The 20,175-nt window shown below is 41.1% G+C and overlaps 1 protein-coding gene across 8 annotated transcripts in view; it reads left to right on the top strand.

Annotated features, from left to right (window-relative positions):
* PTPRA (protein tyrosine phosphatase receptor type A) overlaps positions 1 to 20,175 on the top strand; it is a 203,475-nt gene that overhangs the window by 158,744 nt on the left and 24,556 nt on the right. For 7 of the 8 annotated variants that reach the window (XM_053574772.1, XM_053574769.1, XM_053574765.1 and 4 more), the window contains 2 exons: positions 14,265 to 14,355; positions 15,701 to 15,777. In XM_053574772.1, the coding sequence (XP_053430747.1) occupies positions 14,265 to 14,355; positions 15,701 to 15,777 (168 nt within the window). Of the gene's footprint in view, positions 1 to 9,176; positions 9,270 to 14,264; positions 14,356 to 15,700; positions 15,778 to 20,175 lie in introns of all 8 variants that reach the window. The other variant, XM_053574773.1, reaches the window with a different exon arrangement.

Here is a 20,175-nt window from a genome sequence, read left to right as displayed (position 1 = left end):
CTTTGCATCTGCTGAGCCCTCAGGGAGATGCTAATAGGGCGGCTGGTGAAGTTATGAGGAAATCCCCGAGTCGGTTCCTCATGGAAACTCTACTGCTTTGTGCCGTGGCTGGTTGAGTGCCCCGTGTCTGGCATACACTGCTGGTGACAGTGCACGGGCAACAGTGCTAGTGTGCAGACAGGGATGGAGGGCCAAGTCAACTCATCCCCACCCTTTCCACCATCCCCTCTGCATCCTGTGCCAGCCTCACATGGGAGAGTGTGGGTGCCTTGTGGAGGGTCGGGCAGCTCACAAACCCATGAGGTGAGAGTGGGACTGCAAAGGCCACAGCATCAGCTCTGATACAAGTCCAAGTGTCCCCTGCTCAGGGGTGACTTCACTGGCCCTACTGTGACCAGAGTTTGGGTCCCCCGGGTGTGGCTGCAGGTGAGGATGCCCGTATTGGCCTGCCTTGATCTCAGTACCCCACCCCCATGCCTGCATGCTGGTTCTGGGGGTGTAGAGGTTTGCATCTTTGGGGAACCCACAGCCTGGAGAGAAGCAGGGAAACTGTAGGCAGTGGGAGCCCGTGTGGCTCCCAGGAAATGGGCTCTCAGCAGAGCCTGTACCTTCTAATGCAGCTCTGGCGTCTTCCAGAGGGACTCTGTGAGCAGCTATGCACTCCCCACCTTGGTGAAAAATGCCCTGCAATGAAGAGGTGCTGGTGTGCAGGGACTGACTTGCTGCCCTACAGGCTCATCTCTCTTGCCCACCTGGCTCCCATTCCAGATGCGCCCTGACAGGTGTCCTCGGGGGCAGTGAGTCAGGGTGGGAGTTCCCAGCCCTGAGGACCCAGTCAGGCTCCTCCCCGCCCCAGGGCCACTGATCCCTGCGGGAAGAAGGAAGGCTGTGGCCAGAGCCAGGTGGGAAGATGACCTCCCACATGCCAGCATAGGGACCAGCCAGTGTCAGCAGGCCCTTGGGCCTTCATAGAACTTCAACTGGAAATGCCATCACTGCCAATTAGAGCCAGGGCATGTGCCATGTTGCTGGCTGTAAGCAAAGCTCTTTTTTCCCTTTATTCTTATGTAAAGAGCAAGTATGAGGCTAGGGAAAGAACCTAAATATGTTTCCTCAATGAGACAGTGAAAGACTCGCCCTGCAGGTGGAATGTTGGGTTCGGGGGGCCACATTCAAGGGCAATGTGCTCTGGGACATATGGTTGGACGCCTGGTCTTTTCAGTCTCATGGCTGAGTCCCCATGTTAATTTAACTCTTTTATTTCCCTGTGCTATGCACAGAAGGCTGAGAATGCACCCATAAGAGCAGTCTGTAAAATTGTGAACTCCCTGGCACAATCTGAAGCTTCTTCATCTCCTTGGGCTGTGCAGACCCGGCGGGAAGGGTCTGTGGCCTGAGCCACGTGGTTAAGCAGAAGGAAGTTGTGGGTTTCTGAGAGCTCAGGTACCTTTGTGGAGCACAGGGCTGTGGTAGAAGTGTTAGCTTCCTGGGGAAGCAGATGTCTGACAGTCCCACTCCACGAGGGACGCAAGCGCTGACCGTGGTGTTGGGCCGTCCATGTGATCTTTGGCTCGCTCAGGGTGGGGGGTGGCAGGAGCAGAGGCCCCGGTGGTCTTGATTTACAGTTTCCCATCCTAGAATTTACCATGGGCATTGACAGTAGATTTTGATAACAGCTTGGACTGAAATTAGAATTAATGTTTGTTTTTACTTCATAGTTGAATAACATGCAAAATAATTTATTTTAACATGAGAGTTCTATTAGCCTAGAATTGCCTGCTTGTGATCAGGGTACAGAATTTTAATACTTTCTTGTTCCAGCTTTTCGAGTTGCCTCCTATAGACCTTAAGGATGATCCTTTTTAAAATCAATTTTAAATCATTTACCTAGTCCTGCTAAGGTAATTGTGTGCATCTGTGTTATATTTGCAATATATATCAGTGATTATCAAAAAAAAAAAAAAAGAACATTTATCACATATAAGGCAGCACCTCATCCTCAGCACTATACCTGGGTCTGTGATAGAGCATTGTACTTTTTCATAATCTGCAATACCAATTGTTTCTGGGTGATGGAGTCTGTGATCCCATTGCCCTGAGTTTTGTTTAAAGATAATATTCCCTGAGATCCCGTGATAAGGCATTCGAGTGAATCCCTGGATGGTGGTGGTGACCTGGAGACATGACATAAATTCAGGTAGATATTGTGGTGAGAGCCATTTGCTGTGCCACCATGGTCACTTTATGAGCTCATTGGGCAATATTGGGGTAGTGAGAGAAAGAGCTGACCATCTCCTGGGGTTCTTAACAGCGAGTACCGTCTAGTGAGCACTCATAAGGTACATTAATGTTTTCTGGTTTGCTCCAGTTATCCACTACCCAGGGATTGGGGAGCCTCCAGTAAGATAATGTGATAACTTGAAGTTTTATTCACTAAGAGGATCTCTCTTTTGTCCTCACTCAGGGCCATTGGTTAAGTAGGTTACCCCACAGCAGTCTACTTCCAGCCTGGGACAGCAGGTCTCACCAAGCCTGTATATCAGGCTGGACTATTTGTTTTTCAGTCAACTGTTGGCAGTCAGAAGTATCTATTGAGAGAATGAGCTGTGTGGTAGGCATTTTATACACATCACTTCAAGTTGGTGGAATTCTGCTGGGCATATCTAAATTTATGGCTTATTGGATCATTTAATATCTAATTTATGATAAGAAGTTGAAGTACTTTGGGTATCTCATGGTCAGGCTTACAGTTTCTACTTTAGAGCCAGAGTCTTATCTCCATATCCTGGTGTTTTTCGTTATTATTCTCCTTTCTACAAAAATATCAGGGCCCCATAGAATCTTATCAGTGACATTCTTGTTTTCCAGGAATCAGTTAGCTGAAGACTAGAACCCAGTAGACTCCAAAAGATGCATTTCCCTTTACCCAGTTCATAGTTACCAAAGTAAATGTCTATAGATTCTCAGGGGAAGATGAGGAAGGAATTTAATGGTTATACACATATATGGGCATTCAGGTGCTGTGGCAGGGTTCTTCCTTGGTGGTGCCTTACCTTTCCCTTATTAAAGGGTTCTGGGTCTATGAAATGATCCAGGCCTACAAGATGGATGAGAGGGGCTCTTTCTCTAGCTTGTAGTCTTTATTAGGCCACCTAAACTGACCTGGGCTAGCTACCTTCCATTTTCATAATATTGGGAGCTTCCTAGTGAATTACAGCCATAAACTTGGGAGTCCTAATGATAGCCTCTGGCACTCCTTCCACCCTCTTAAGATCCAGAACCCATTTTGAGGCTAATCCCTTCCGCTAGCATCTCACTGTGCAGAGGACAACCAAGAAAGCACTTCTGAAAGATTCTAGCACTTTCCTCACCAGTGCATACCCTCCAGCAAAGCACATGTTGTGGATTCTGTCAAAGATATACATCAGTGGAAAGGTTGAGCCTTTGAGCCCATATGCCTCTCTGATCTCCCCTACTTTGTGCCAAGATTTTCTGGCTTTTCATTATCCCCTATATGAATCAGTCCAGGTTTCCACTAGCCACCCTAATTGTGGCCAGTTGCCTGAGTTGTTACTGCCTGCACACGTTCATTTGACCATACCCTAACTAAATAAGCTTTTCTAGCTTTTTTATGTATTTTACCCTCCAGATTGTGTTATGCTTGCATCCTGATTATCCATAAGCAGTGAGACCTGGGTGGTGGGGCAGTTTTCATCATGAAAGCAAGATGCAGTAGGGAGCATTATAGAGATTTTGAAAGTTAGCTTTCTCGGGGCGGTGCCTGTGGCTCAAAGGAGTAGGGCACTGGCTCCATATGCCAGAGGTGGTGGGTTCAAGCCCAGCCCTGGCCAAAAACTGAGAAAGTTAGCTTTCTCCAAGTGTTCAGTTTTCTTTCATAATCATTTCAGATGTCTCACTTAAAGCCTTATCTTTCACATGAGCACCCCAGAAAAGAGGTGAATTCTATCAGCACTGAAATTCAGTAACCAGCAAGATCCTGAAATTGTGACAGTTGGATTAGCAAAATACATACATAGTCATAGAAAAGCCCTGAGGCTTGTGCTATCATTTGGAGTTGAGCATTTAATGTTGAAGCTAGGCTTTTTCTTATTTTGTTACTTACTGTAGTTCAGAAATAATTCTACTTCGTGGTTGCAACATTTCTCATCTTTTATTTAATTGGGACGCCCCCACCCCTTTACCACCAGCTAGAATACATCCCAGGTACAATGAATAAATAAAATAGCAGTTGTACAGCTGTGAATTGTGAGTGGCTTGCTTTTTCCCATCCTGGAAATTGGTCAACAGTCTTTTCTTCCATCTAAACCAGGGGTCCTCAAACTATGGCCCGTGGGCCACATGAGGCAGTGTGATTGTATTTGTTCCCATTTTGTTTTTTTACTTCAAAATAAGATATGTGCAGTGTGCATAGGAATTTGTTCATAGTTTTTTTTTAACTATAGTCCGGCCCTCCAACGGTCTGAGGGACAGTGAACTGGCCCCTGTTTAAAAAGTTTGAGGACGCCTGAAAACCTAGCAACAAGGTCACATCACACACAGTTCCCCCAACAGTCTCTCAATTATAGCCTACTCTGACACTAACTGCTATGTCATTTAAGGTGCAAAGTTAACAAGAGAAGTCAATTCAACTAAATTAAACAAAAAATAAATAGAACTATACATTTAGGAAGACACTGGGGAACCTAGTTAGAATCAAAAGATGAGTTGGAATACCAAGCGTTGGGCAGAGCAGGTCCTGCTCTGGAACCCTCCTAGGGAAAGATCTGCTGCTTCCTAGTTTTCAAAATCCTGAGAAAGAATCTGAATTGGCCCCGTGTGACCACATACCACTCTGATGTCCTTTAAGTTTGTATGACGTGGATCACTAATCCCTGAGAGGGAAGAAGAGGAATGGCACATAGGGAAAACTAATTTGTATCTACTATCATAGAATATTTTTATAGTCATCATATGGGGAACGCCTTTCTAAGCTAACTATACGAGTCACACACCAGAATGAAAAAGATTGGTAGATAATACATATATTAAAATGTTAAGCATCTCTATGACAAATAATGCCATTAAAAACGTGGCCACAGGAGAGAACCTATTTGCCAGAGGTAAAGAAAACGTTTTCTATACTATTTAAAGAGCTTCTGTAAACCTGTGAAGAAAAGGTAAATAACCTACTAGAAAAATTGACAGTTTCAGAAGAAATATAAATGGTCTATAAACACAGAAAAGATCAACTTATTTTGTAATCAGGGAAGTATATATTAAAGCTAAACATTATTTTGGACCTATTGGACTTGAAAATGTTAAAAGATTAATATTAAATGTGGGCAAAAATATAGGGAAACAGATACTATTATACACAGATTGGGGGGGTGAAAATTGGTATAGCATTGGAAGGCTGATTTGTCAATATTAATCAAAATTGAAATGCTTACACTAGCTGATCTAGCTTCTGGGACTCTTATCTAACAGAAAAACCCTTGTGTATAAGTATGTATTTGTATAAGGGTTTTCATTATAGCATTATTCAAGCATTATTTAAGGTTCAAAGTTAACAAGAGAATAACAAAGAGAATAAAAAGCAAATGTGTGTATTTATCAAATAGAATGACTAAACAATTTCCTATATCCATTACAAAATCGTATAGTCATTAAAAGAAATGTGTTTGCATAGATCTCCCAATCATATTGTTATATGAGAAAAATACAGCAGAGAAATATAGATGGTTATAATCACATTTTTTGTTTTTAAGAATCGGTGTATATCTATGTATGTTTGGGTGTGTTAATACTATTTTTTTTTTGTTTTTCATAGCCTTATTTTTTCATATATATATATTTTTAATTTCAGGTTAATATAAGGGTACAAACAACTAGGTTACAACATTTGCATTTGTTAGGTAGACTCCCTCTTGTAGTTGTGTCCCACACCCAAGGGATGTGCCATATATCCTTACATTGTGCACATTAACTGGGAGCACACCAATCTGCCTCCCACTTCTTCTCTCCTCCCACTTTCTTCTCCCCCCAACTTGAATTGAATTGAGCTTTTCTCTTATGTGAGCACGTCTTAGATCATCTAATGGCTTCATATTAGTATTGAGTACATGAGATACTTGCTTTTCCATTCTTATGATACTTAACTGAGAAGAATGTGTTTCAACTCCATCTAGATTAATATAAAAGATGTAAAGTCTCCATCTTTCTATGGCCAAATAATATTCCATGGTTTATCTACACCACAGTTTGTTAAACCATTCCTCAGTTGGTGAACATTTAGCTTATTTCCACATCTTGGCAATTGTAAATTGAACTGTGATAAATCTAATGCAAATGTCCTTATGATAAAATGATTTTTGTTAATACTTTTTTTGAAAGTCTGGAAGAATATTGTGAACTGTCAACAGTGGCCTACAGGGGGGGTAGAAGATACAGATATTCTAGAAATCTTCCTACTGAACTGACTTTGTTTTACAATAAGCATTTTTTTTTCCTTGAGACAGAGTCTCAAGCTGTCACCCTGGGTAGAGTGCCATGGCGTCATACTCACAGCAACCTCCAACTCTTGGGCTTAAGCAATCATCTTGCCTCAGTTTTTCTATTTTTAGTAGCGACTAGGTCTCGCCTTTGCACAGGCTGGTCTCGAACTTGTGAGCTCAAGCAATCCACCCACCTTGGCCTCCCAGAGTGCTAGAATTACAGGCATGAGCTACCACGCCTGGCCACAATAAGCATTTTTAAAATATTTTTTAAAGCAGAGGGGTTTTTTTTCTTTCTTAAAATATGGAAAACAATCTAAGGCACCCTAATATGCTTTAACAAATATATAGCATCTAGAGCAGTGTTTTTCAACCTTTTTTTATCTCACAGCATACTTGAACCTATAGTTAAACTTCTGTAGCACACTTAAATTATGTTGATTAAAAAAAAAGGTTAAAAAAATATATATACCCAGGCAGCATCTGTGGCTCAGTGAGTAGAGCGCCAGCCCCATGTACCAAGGGTGGCGGGTTCAAACCCAGCCCCAGCCAAACTGCAACAACAAAAAAATAGCCGGACATTGTGGCAGGCGCCTGTAGTCCCAGCTACTTGGGACGCTGAGGCAAGAGAATCGCCTAATCCCAAGAGCTGGAGGTTGCCGTGAGCTGCGACACCACAGCACTCTACCGAGGGCAACAAAGTGAAACTCTGTCTCTTAAAAAAAAAAAAAAATACTGACTGCTTTGGATTTATTTCAAAAATAACTTAATTATTAAGTAATGATCTTTAAAATTTTTTGCAGTATGGGGCAGTGCCTGTGGCTCAGTGATAGGGCGCCAGCCCCATATACTGATGGTGGTGAGTTCAAGCCCGGCTGTGGCTGAACTGCAACAGAAAAAAAAAAAAAAATGGCCGGGCATTGTGGTGGGCGCCTGTAGTCCCAGCTGCTCGGGAGGCTGAGGCAGGAGAATTGCCTAAGCCCAGGAGTTGGAGGTTACTATGAGCAGTGTGATGCCAAGGCAACTACCGAGGGCAATAAAGCAAGACTCTGTCTCTACAAAAAAAAAAAAAAAAATTTTTTTCACAGTACACTTAAGCTCCTCTCATGGCATACTGGTTGAAAATCACTCATCTAGAGTAAAGAAGCACCATCCCTAGTTTGAACTGTGCCAGGAGTCTTGTGGTCAGGTCGCTGTGAAAAGGGATATCACCAAATGGGATGTTCTTCTGGAGAGAAAGTAGACCATGGGGGTGAAAGGAACAATAGGCATAGGATATGACAACTGTTTTCAGATGTTTGGCTGAAAGGAGACTCCGTAGCATGTCTGTGAATGCCCACCATGATTGCAAGTTCCAGGCTGTGGCTGTCATCCTGGTAACAAGCTGGAATTTTTTTACTTACCAGCATTTGTTTTGGAGGAGTCATCAAATTTATTAAATGAAACACTTGAAAAAGCCAGTCATTGAGGTCCCTAAAGCATGCTCAAGGTTAAAAAGGTGGGGTGGAGGAGATACAATTTGGTTAGCTACTCAGAGGAAAGGGATAGGAGAGAGAGAGAGAAGATGGGGAAGGTGGAGCAGTAAGACAGCAGAATCCGTGCATTGTGAGATGGGACCTCCTTCCTCAGAACCTCACGTCTTTAACAACACAGTTAATTCTTGAATTGCCAGGTAGAGAAGATATGTGTGTATATGTATATAATCTGGTGATGAGCCTGAGTGCAGTACCTGAGTTGAGGCAGAAATGAAAGAGCCTCTGCATTGATGAGTTGTCTCAAAATAAATATCAGAGCCCAAGTTCTATGGGAATTAGCAGGAACTGTTGCAAGAGCTTCAAAATTCTACAATCCAAAGAGTTGGGAGTTAAGCTTTGCAAGGGGCCCAGAAGGCTCTAGCTGACATAATTGTTTTACACTGCTTGGTACAAGTGAAATGCAAAAGAAATTGTGTACCCGGATGTTGGATCCTTGTAAACAAAACTGTTCCAAGAACTACCTTGGAAAGTAGCAAATTCCCCATCCCTGCAGTGTTTCAGGCACCGGTGACTATAAAGTGAGAGTATAGAAAGGGGATTCAAACTTAAAAATGAATAAGATTTAGGGCGGCACCTGTGGCTCAAAGGAGTAGGGGCGCTAGCCCCATATGCCGGAGGTGGCAGGTTCAAACCCAGCCCCAGCCCTCTCCCCCCCCCAAAAAAAGAATGAGATTTAGTCCTATACTGGAGATTGAGGCTGTTCAGTGAGGCAAAGAAAGCAATAAAAGGGATAAGGATTGCAAAGGAAAAAACAAAATAAGAATTTTTCACATAGGAAAATTTTGTCTTCAGGAAAACTCAGAGACTAATCAGATAAATTACTAGAATTAAAAAGTTATTTTAGCAAGGTTGCTAGATACAAAGGCAGCATAAAAATTTAATGCATTTCTATCCTAGACCAGAAATGGAAAATCTAATAATACCTTGTAAAAGGTTCCATTTATGGTAGCATTTAGAATATAAAGTACCTAGGGATAAATATTTTTTAAATATTTAGAGAAAATTATACAAATATTTGAAAAAGGAAAATAGTTTAAATTAGTGAATAGATAGGATCAATGAATTAGGAGACTAAATATTGTAAAGATGTCAATTCTCCCCAAAGTGATATGTAGATTCAATGCAATTCCAATAAAAATCCCAACAGGTTTTTTGTGGAACTTGACAAGCTGATTCTAAAATTTATATGGAGGAGAAAAGATCAAGAATAGCCAAGACATTCCTGAAGAAGAAGAACAAGGTGAGGAGACCTGCCTTACCAGATATAAAGAGATTATAAAATTTTAGTAATTTAAGACAGTTTTGTATTGGCTCTGGTATAGACAGATTTACCACTGGGATAAAATAGAGAGCCCAGAAGCAGATCCATATGTAAGTGGAAACCTATTAATGACAGAATTGCTGTCGTAGTTTGCGTGGGGAAAGGATGGTCTTTATAAGAAATAGTGCTTGGGACCATTGGGCAACCCTGTGGGAATACATGAAATTGAATGCTTGTCTCATACCAAACACAAATCAATTCTAATTGGTAAAAACACTGAAATTTAAAGGACAAAATAATAAAATGTAGAGACATACATAGTAAAATATTATCATAGTAAAATATGATCTCACAGTAGGAAAGGATTTCTTGAGACTGAGATTAATGAATTTGACTACAGGAAAATTCAGAGATTCTGTTCATAAATAGGTAACTAAAGAAAATAAAAGGGTAGACCATAAACTTGGTAAAAGATATTTGTAACATAGATAACTGATAAAGGACAAGTATTTAGAATATGTAAAGAAGTCTTACAGATATATAAGAAAATAAATAATTCAGTAGAACAACAGGGAAAAACATTTGACTAGGTACTTCACAGAAGAGGAAAGCTTGTTGACCAGAAAACTGTAGGAAGAGGAAAGCTTGTTGACCAGAAAACTAATAATCAGAGAAATGTAAATTAAAATTACATTTGGTACATGTAAAGTCTGACAGTATGAAATATTGATGAGGATACAGAACAACTGGAATACTGTATGTTAGTGAAAGTATAAATTGAGACTACGGCTTTGAAAAATAATTTGGCCTTGTCTAGTAAAGTTAGATCCTCATACCCCACAATTCTTGCACATGTACAGGAGAAACACACATAAATTTGTGCTCAGAGTAGGACTGTTGGCTGTAAACAACCCAAATATTCATCAGTAGTAGAATGGATAACTAAATTTTGATATCTCAAAATAGAGCCCTACAAAGTAGCTGAAATGAGTAAGCAACCTGGATGAATCTTAAAAATGTAAGGTTGAGGGAAAAAAAGCAATTCACCATTTGATCACAGTTTTGTTTTTTATCAAAATATAAACTGAGCAATAATAATATATTCTTTAAGAATGCAAAATATATGCGGTACAAATAAATGAAAGCAAAGTAATGACAAACATAAAATTCCAAGTTTATCTATGAAAATGGAAGGAACAAAATATGAGGACAGGGGCCCAAAGAGAACTTCTAAGTTAAATTGAATGGCGAATACTTTTAAAAAATAAATATAAACAAATATGATAGATTTTTAAAAACTGGCATATTTTAAAAAATGAATACTTAGTCTTGGTTCCCGTTAAGACTTGAGCAAGAGATGGAATAGTTTTGATGCCACCTAGTGTTTCCAGAGAGTGTAACATCCTTCAGGCTTCTACCCCGTTTCCCCGAAAATAAGACATCCTCTGAAAATAAGACCTGGTGCATCTGGGAACACAAAATAAGACACTGTCTTATTTTGGGGGAAAAAGGGTAGTTCATTTGCTCCTCCCTAGCTCTGTGAGCTGTTTTTTAGAGTGGAAACTAAAGACTAGAGTTCCTCTAGTTTTCATCTGTGACTGGGGCTCTTCAGTGTGAACCTTTGCGTCTAGCCCTATATTTCTCAGGGCAAACCCTTTCTTTTCTCTTGTTAAACAATGGCTCCTATTTCTAACTTTACTTTTAAGAACTTTAACTCACCCAGAAACCTAGTTTTCTTTATTATGACTTGAGAGATAAGAAATGCTGATAGGACTATTAGGTGGCAGTCATTGTCCTTCCTGACCTTTCTGTATTGAAGACTGTTTACAACTTTGTCTTGGCACTATCTCTGTTCTACATCATTTTAGAGAAAGGCTGTATAGGAAAAGTATTGCCTCTGGATTGGTCATGAGGGCCTCAAAACTGGTGTCTCATCCTATCCTGTACTGGGGTAAGTGGAGAAACTGGGGAAATCTAGCCTATGCGAGGGAAGAGAAGACAAATCGGTGAATTGGGAAATTGAGTCTTAAGTATGACCTCTGTCCATGTTCAGAGAGCCCAACCCAGGAAACTTTTTCTCCCCTTTATGTTCATAGCATAGTGTCAAAGGGAATTGCCTCTCTTAGTAAAATAATGTGTGGAACTCCTAGGGTAACTGAAAGAAAAATCTCTCTCTCTCTCTCTCTCTTTGTTTTTGGACAGTCTCACCTGGTCACCCTTGGTAGAGTGCCATGGCATCTTAGCTCACAGCAACTCAAACTCTTGGTTGGGTTCAAGTGATCTTGCCTCAGCCTCCCAAGGAGCTAGGACTACAGGCACCTGCCACAACACCCGGCTATTTTTTAGAGATGGAGTCTCGCTCTGACTCAGGCTGGTCTCAAACCTGTGAGCTTAGGCATTCCACCCACCTCGGCATCCAAAGAACTGGGAGGAAAATCTCTTGAGTAGGTGATAGTGGATGTACTGTAAGACCCAATTCCCCTTATTTGGGTCTTTCACTTTAATTTCTCCTACCACTATATACTAGTTCCCAAGAAATACATTTGCTTCCTTCTTAAAGCTCTTGCTTCCATCTGGCAAACTGGTTCACTTTGGGCTGGCATTTCCTTTTTTTAATTTATCAGCAGCAGCAGCAGCATCATCAAAGCCAGAAACCTGAGAATCATTCTTCATTCCTATCTCTTTCTCTTCTCAATCCACCTTCCCTTCATTCCATCTTCAAATTTAGTAATTCTGATTCTAGTATGTATCTCAAATGATTCCATTTCCTAGTACCATCATCTTTCCATGCTTCCATTCTATACTTCTGTTCTTGCCTCCCTCCGATCCATTTTCCACACGATAACTAGAGTGATTCTTTAATAGTAAAATGGATTGTACATACAAAATCTCAGTGGTTTCCTCATGGACTTAAATCCAAACTCCCTTTTCTTTTTTTTTTTTTTTTTTTTTTGAGAGAGAGTCTCACTCTGTTGCCCAGGCTAGAGTGCTGTGGTGACTTCAGCCTAGTTCATAGCAACCTAAACTCCCGGGTTCAAGTGATCCTCCTGCCTCAGCCCCCCAGTAGCTGGGACTACAGGTGCCCACTACAATGCCCAACTAATTTTCCTATTTTTTTTTTTTTTTTTTTGTAGAGACAGAGTTTCACTGTACTGCCCTCGGGTAGAGTGCCGTGGCGTCACACGGCTCACAGCAACCTCTAACTCTTGGGCTTACGCGATTCTCTTGCCTCAGCCTCCCAAGCAGCTGGGACCACAGGCGCCCGCCACAACACCCGGCTACTTTTTTGTTGCAGTTTGGCCGGGGCTGGGTTTGAACCTGCCACCCTCACCATATGGGGCCAGCGCCCTACTCACTGAGCCACAGGCGCCTCCCTCCAAACTCCCTTTTCAACAACCTATATGTAAATGAACAATCTGATTTATCAAGCTCATCTGCTCCCACTTCCTTATGCCATCCCTCACCCTCCCAGACTTACCTTCTGGCTTAGTGACATCTTCCCTCACTGACTTTTTGGTTTCTTACACAGTAAACCTCTGCCTCTGAGTTATCACAGATGCTGTTCTCTGTGGCTGGAATGCTGTCTTCCACACTTATCCTTCCTCATCTAAATTTGGCCCTTTCTGATACTTCATCTTTAGCATCATCTAGCATTCTGTTCTTCATTGCATTTATTGTGATATGTAATTATTTATTTGTTTTGTCTGTTTAATGTCTGCTTCTCACACACAAGTTGGTATTACCCATGAGGGCAGGAACAATGTATATGTTTGACTTTACCACTCTTTGCTCTGTACCAGCCTGGTGCCTAATAGGTATATAATGTATTTATTGACAGAATGAGTGAAAAGTAATATATAAACCATAATTTACTTAACTATTCTCCTACTGCTGAATACTAAGGTTGTCCTCAATTTGGAGTCTTTCTAAATAATAATGAAGTAATTACTTATAGAGATTTTCATTTCCTTAGAGTAGGTTCACAGAGTGGAGTTAAGAGGTCAAAAAGTATGAATATTTTTAAGGCTCAAAAATGTATTTCCATATCACTTATTTGGAATAAGTGTTAGAATTTTAAGATGTTTTCCTTTTTACTTTCTTAGTTTTGAATAGATGGAACATGCAAAAGGAGAACAGCTCAAGTATAAAAACTTAGCTTCCCACTCTCATACAATGCATTTGTGGGATGCATGTTTTGTGCCACATATGAGATAACAGATTTGCTCAAGTTGCCCAGACTATCTCATGTCAAACCATGTTATACTTGTCCACATACATACCCACACTAACTAATTTACTTCTATTCCACAGTCCCACAAACTTAATGTCACCTCACCCAAATCTTCTTCCTAACTGCTACATCCATGTAAATGTCCTCCTACTCACCCACCAATCCTTGCTTTTTTGCCATATGATGCTAGAGGCTGGGGTGCCTTACCCTCTTGTTAGACTGCTAGGGAGAACTGAATTCAGCTGACCATCTAGAGCTGCATAACACCCTCCCTCACTGACCAGAAGATTCATCTGGTTCACTCTGAGATGTACATCATTTCTGTGGGGTGGTTAGCATGAAGATAAATGGGCCATTACATCAGTTATGTCCCCACTCTAATTTACTTGGGTGGTCCATTTTGACAGGCATTGTAACAGGCTCCTAACCACTCAGTAATTATAAAAACAGCATGCCATGCTATGCTTATGCTTATGCTTATGCTTATGCTATGCATATAGCATACATATACAGGAAAGGCATTCTGCTGCCTGGGTATTCTTGTTGAACTCTAAGGAGCTTGTGGCTATATAGGGGAGAAGTGCATTCTCTGTGTTAGGCTGCGAGTATTCACCTGGAACCATGTTCTCCCCCCACCCCTCGAAGAGATAGAATTTGCTGGCAGGTCAGGGTTTGGTACAGGAGTTTGCATACTTGGTGTTTCTACCTGCTAATAACTCATCTAATTTCTCTTAATCTTTCAGGCTCTCCCTGCTTGTCCTATCCAGGCCACCTGTGAGGCTGCCTCCAAGGAGGAAAATAAGGAAAAAAATCGATATGTTAACATCTTGCCTTGTGAGTGTTCATAGTGTTTTTGGGATGTAACCTGAAATCGCATCTCTCGCCAGATTTTCTGAGGGTAGAAAGAATCTTGCAATTGGTCAGGTGGTAATAAGAATAAGGTCAAACCTTTGGGCTGAAAGGGACTTTATAGTTCCAAAGATGGTCCCCCATCCTCACAGAGTCAATTAGGTGGTTGACCAGGATTTTTGTGCCTGGCCTAAAGTTACTAGTAGGCCAGGGAGAACAGTTGCACTAGGACCAGCCAGGAAGCAGGTTGTGGTAGTAGTGGTTTTTTGTAGTGCTCATTGAAAGAAAAAGAAATTCCAATAAGAGTTCTCTTTATAACCTCTTCCCAAAGCTACCTATTGCTAATCAGTTGATCCATATAACTTAACGACATTTTTCTAGACCAGTGGTCTCCAGGATGGGGATATGCAGAATTTAGAGGGATGTGAGAGGAAAATCTGTGAACGTCAGTTTATTTATTTATTTATTTTTCGACACAGACTCTTGCTCTGTCACTCAGGCTAGAATGCCATGGTGTTAGCCTAACTTGCAGCAACCTCAAACTCCTCAAATTGAGCATGCAAGCAATCCTCCTGAGTAGCTAGGACAACAGGGACACGCCACCACACCCAACAAATTTTTCTATTTTTAGTAGAGATGGAGTCTCTTGCTCGGGCTGTTCTCTAACTCCTACGCTCAAGTGATCTTCTTGCCTCGGCCTCCTAGAGTGCTAGGATTAAGGCTTGAGCCACTGCACCCAGCCAGAACTTAACTTTACTTTTATATTTTTTTAATTCGTCCTTCAAAAATTTTATATTTTGGGGTGCATAATATATTGGTACATGTGCATAATTTATCAATAAATGAACAAATATCAAAGGTGTCATTCCAATTTTTTTTAGTGAAGTAGAGGACAAAAAATATTATCACAATCACTACACTGGGTATGTACAGATACTTCTGTCATCTTATTTGTGTACATATGTATGGGTAAGGGGTGTGTGTGTGTATATATTAATTTTTTTATATTATTGATATACGTGTTGCTCTGACATTTTTATTTTAGTAGTATTGTCAGTTTATCTGTCAAGAAACACTTTCCTTTGTATCAACTACTTAGTATTTCATATTGTGGATATATTTTTATTTAACTAGTCTCCTAATGATAGTTGAGGTGTTCCAAATCTTCACTGTTACAAATAGCGTTAAAGTGTGATTTCTTTATATATGTGTGTCTTTGCACACGTAGGCACAGATGTATCAGCTTGTATCAGCTATCCTGGTTACATCAGGAAAACTAAGAAATAAAATAGGATTTTATTGAAATATTAATTGTTGGATTTTTTCCTAGATGACCATTCTAGAGTCCACCTGACACCAGTTGAAGGAGTTCCAGATTCTGATTACATCAATGCTTCATTCATCAATGTAAGGAACTGGTGCTTGTCACATTATCTTCCCCAAATGAACATTGACTGCTGTCTATTGGCTGCTTTCCAGCTGTGCATTAAGAGAAATATTTGCCCTTCCATTTTTTTCCCTGAGGAGTCTGATTTTAACCTGTCATCATTCCCAAAGGTTTCCCATATAGAAATCATAATCTAATTATTTGTTTTTCTGTACAAGTCAATGAATCCTTTATTGAACTGATTCAAATAACTATAAACAAAACCAGTCCTTGCCCTCAATAGTAAAAATAAGCTAGACATGGTGGCTCGTGCTTATAATCCCAGATACTTGGGAGGTGATCCCTATACCTGTAATTCCAGCATTTGGCGAGGCTAAGGCAGGAGGATATCTGAAGGCCAAGGGTCCAAGACCAGCCTGCAACTTAGCAAGATCTCTCTATGAAAAATACAAAAAGTAACCAGGCATGGTGGCACACACCTATATTCTCAGCTACTTGGGTGGCCAGAGCAAGAAAAATATGTGTATGTGTGTGTGTGTGTGTGTAAGAGAGAGAACAAATGAATAGGACAAGCATATCTGACACCAGGTAAGTATGGTTAGTCAAGTCTGTAGCCCTGAGGGAAGAGCTGACATTGGGAGGAGGGCTTTTTTTAATTTCAGGATTTAGAGAGTACAGATATTTTGTTTATGTACTTTTGTTTTTATACGTGAGATTGAGTCAAAATCATACGTGTCAATGTGCCCTTTACCCAGATAGTGTGCACTTTACCTGATAGGTGTCAATTTACACATCCCCTTGCCTCCTTCCAGCTTGATTAAGATTTACTTCCATATGTATACCTAAATGTTGATCGGTTAGTTTCAATTTGGCATTGAGTACATACGTTTCATTTCTCCAAGACTCTTGTGATGTTTCTCTTAGAACAGTTTTCAGCTCCTTCCAGGTTGTCCAAAAGGATACGACATGGCTATTTATTTTATTAATCCATTCATGTACTGGTGGACACTTGAGTTATTTCCACAGCTCTGTGATTGTGAATTGTGCTGCTATAAAGGTTGGGGATTTGTTTGTTTTTTATAGGATGATTTAGAGAATGATTTAGAGGTGACCTGAGAGAGTTGAGTATGGTTTATAGGCTATAGGGAAGGAGCTCATAGAAAGAGTTTGAACAGAAAGCAGAAAGAGAGAAAGCTAGCAAAAGCAAGCCTGACTCCTGATGCAGGCTGCATAAGGACAACCTTACTGCTGGAATTTGCTCACTGGTTTTAATAGTAGCATTGTTCACAGTAGCCAGAAGGTAGAAGTAACCCAAGTGTCCATTGACAGATGAATGGATAAATAAAATGTGGCATATACATACAATGGAATGTTAATCAGCCTTTAAAATAAAGCACATTCTGACAGATGCTGCAACATAGAAGAATCCAGAAGATACTATACTAAGTAAAATAGGCCAGTCGCAAAAAGGTAAACATGATATGTGATTCTACACATAGAATATAGAGCATATATGTATATACTAGAGTAGTCAAGTTTATAGAGACAGAAAGTACAATAGTGGTTGCCAGGGACCAAGAGGAGGGAGGAATATGAGAAATTAGTGTTTAATGGATATGAAGTTTCAATTGGCAAAGATGAAAAAGTTCTGGAGATGGATGGTAGTAATGGTTGCACAACACTGTGAATGTATGCAGTGCTAAAGAACTGTACACCTAAAATTGGCTAAAACTGTATACTTAAAATTGGCTAGGTGCAGTGGCTCACACCTATAATCCTAGCACATTTGGAGGCTGAGGCAAGAGAATTTCTTGAGGCCAGGAGTTTGAGATTAGCCTGAATAAGAACAAGACCCAGTTTCTTTTTTTTTGTAGAGACAGAGTCTTACCTTATTGCCCTCAGTAGAGTGCCGTGGCGTCACACAGCTCACAGCAACCTCCAAATCCTTGGGCGTAGGCGATTCTCTTGACTCAGCCTCCCAAGTAGCTGGGACTACAGGCGCCCGCCATAACACCCGGCTATTTTTTTGTTGCAGTTTGGCCAGGGCTGGGTTTGAACCCGCCACCCTCGGCATATGGGGCCAGCACCCTACCTGCTGAGCCACAGGCGCCGCCCAAGACTCAGTTTCTATAAAAATAAAAAAATTAGCCAGGTATGGTCATGCATGCTTATAGTCCCAGTTACTTGGGAGGATGAGGCAAGCAGATTGCTTGAGCCCGGAATTGGAAGTTGCAGGCAGCTATGATGATGCCATAGTACTCTAGCCCAGATGACAGAGACCCTATCTCCAAAAGCAGTGATAGGGTGTGAAATTGTAAATTTTATGATATATTTTACCACAAAGGGAAAAAAATACTGTTGGAGAGGTTAGTGTGAATGTAAAAGGCACATTTCTTCCTCTGAGATTAATGGTAAAGGAGAGGATAGAAGAGGATTTGAAAGTATAGATAAAACGGCCGGGCGTGGTGGCTCACACCTGTAGTCCCAGCGCTGTGGGAGGCCGAGGCAGGTGGATTGCCTGAGCTCAGAGGTTCGAGACCTGTATGAACAGCAGTGAGCCAGAGTAAGACCCCATCTCTACTAACATCAAGAACATTGCCAGAGGAAGACAAAAAGAGTACTTCAAACGAAGAAGAATGAACAAGGAAGTTGAAATTAAAAATAAAAAAATTTAAAAAAAAAAAAAGAAAGTATAGATAAAACAAGTTGGGGGAACTCATCTGTTTTTCCTATTAAGTAAAGTCCTGGTTATCTGCTGAAAGAAAGAGGTGAGACTGTGATGTTTGGAACTGCTTCTAAGAATCATGACATAGGATACTGAAGAGGAAAAGAGCATGTCTAGCTGTATAGAGGGCTACCTGCCTTCAATGCGAAGTCACTGATGCAGCCTCACTTGTGTGATTTTATCCAGCTGCACCCTGGAATTGGTGATAATGTTCAGAACATGTGGTGTGTAGACAGGAGAGACCAGTTGCTGCTTCAAGTAGAGAGCCAAGGGCTCAGTTTCAGTAGAGAAAAGAAGTGTTAGAAACAAACCGGTATAATAGGAAGAGGTGGTGGGATCAGGGAATTGGAGCTCTTACGAAAGTGAAAGAGCAGTATAAGAAAAGGTAAAAGATGGAAGAACAGGAGGTTGTGGCCCCACAAAATGGGCTATTAAATGGATTTCAGAAATGCCTCATGTCCAGATGTTCTCACTGTAGTGGATTTGTTGAAGTTTCTGTATACATGTTTAACAGTGATAGTCACATGTTTGTAGCTGGAAAGAAAAGGACCATGATTAGACAAATAATTGCTGCAGTAGATGAGGAAAGTGGAGAGGCTAGTTAGTAATCAGAGGAATTCCTAGGACTTATGTCAGAAATCATGATGAAGTTGGATGGAATAATTTGACTTTGATGTTATGGAGAAGAGTTCAGTAAACTGTGTTCAGCTGTAGGTCAGAAAATACTCAACTAAAATTTATCTAGATAAGAACGTTTATTTTTCTCTTATAATATGGAGGCCAATTTAGGCCAGTTCTAGGGTTACCTGATACCATGACTCAGTGACATTGAGAACCCAGATTCTTTGATCTTCCTATTCAGATATCCTCAGCCTGTCAGCAATATCTCAGGATCATAAGATGGCTGCAAAAGTTTCAAGCATTCCTTCTATCCATCCAGCACAAAAGAAGAGCATTTCTGTCAGTGCTTTTTTCTTTAGTAGAGAGCAAGACTTTTCACAGAAGCCTCTCCACCACACTGTCCTTCAGGGCCAGCAACAGTCTAGGATTAGATCAAATGCTTATACCCTCTCTCCAGCCATTGGCAAGGGCATTAAAAATTAATATGATTCATCCCTCTGAGGCTGAGGAATGGTCACCTGCCAAGCCAATGGAAGATTAATGTCCAAACAAAATTATGGTTCTGATGGTGAGGAAGAAAGAAGAAAGGGGAGGAATGGCTTTTGAGTTAGTGATCAGCATCTACCACCATAACCAGCTTAGCCCCTTCCTACATTATTGTTTCTGTTTTTCAAGATCATGGCAGCCTCAAACTCCTGGGCTTAAGCAATCCTCCTGCTTCAGCTTCCTGAATAGCTGGGACTACAGACTCCTATGTTGTGCCCAAGTCACGGGATCCCCCACATAAATCACCCAGAGACCAAGTCCGATGCAAAAGCAAGAGGTTGTTTATTTACAAGCTCGAGCCTGGGCTTCCTGGTCCTGGCGCAGCAGGAGAGCGGAGAAGCCCCGATCTGGAAAAGGAGGGAGGTTTTTAAGGGTACAGAAAGGAAAAAAAGGGAGAGGGTGTGAGGTGAGCCGCTGGGGCAAGCTGATACAGGGTCTAGGGGACTGAGCAGTACTTGTCCTTGGCTGTCTGGGAGAGTGTTGCTATCACTCAGAGCAAACGTTGTACAAGGGCACGGATCATGGG

Source organism: Nycticebus coucang, chromosome 21, assembly GCF_027406575.1.
Source record: "Nycticebus coucang isolate mNycCou1 chromosome 21, mNycCou1.pri, whole genome shotgun sequence".
NCBI classification, from domain to species: domain Eukaryota; kingdom Metazoa; phylum Chordata; class Mammalia; order Primates; family Lorisidae; genus Nycticebus; species Nycticebus coucang.
This window is presented reverse-complemented; position numbering and strand designations above follow the sequence as displayed.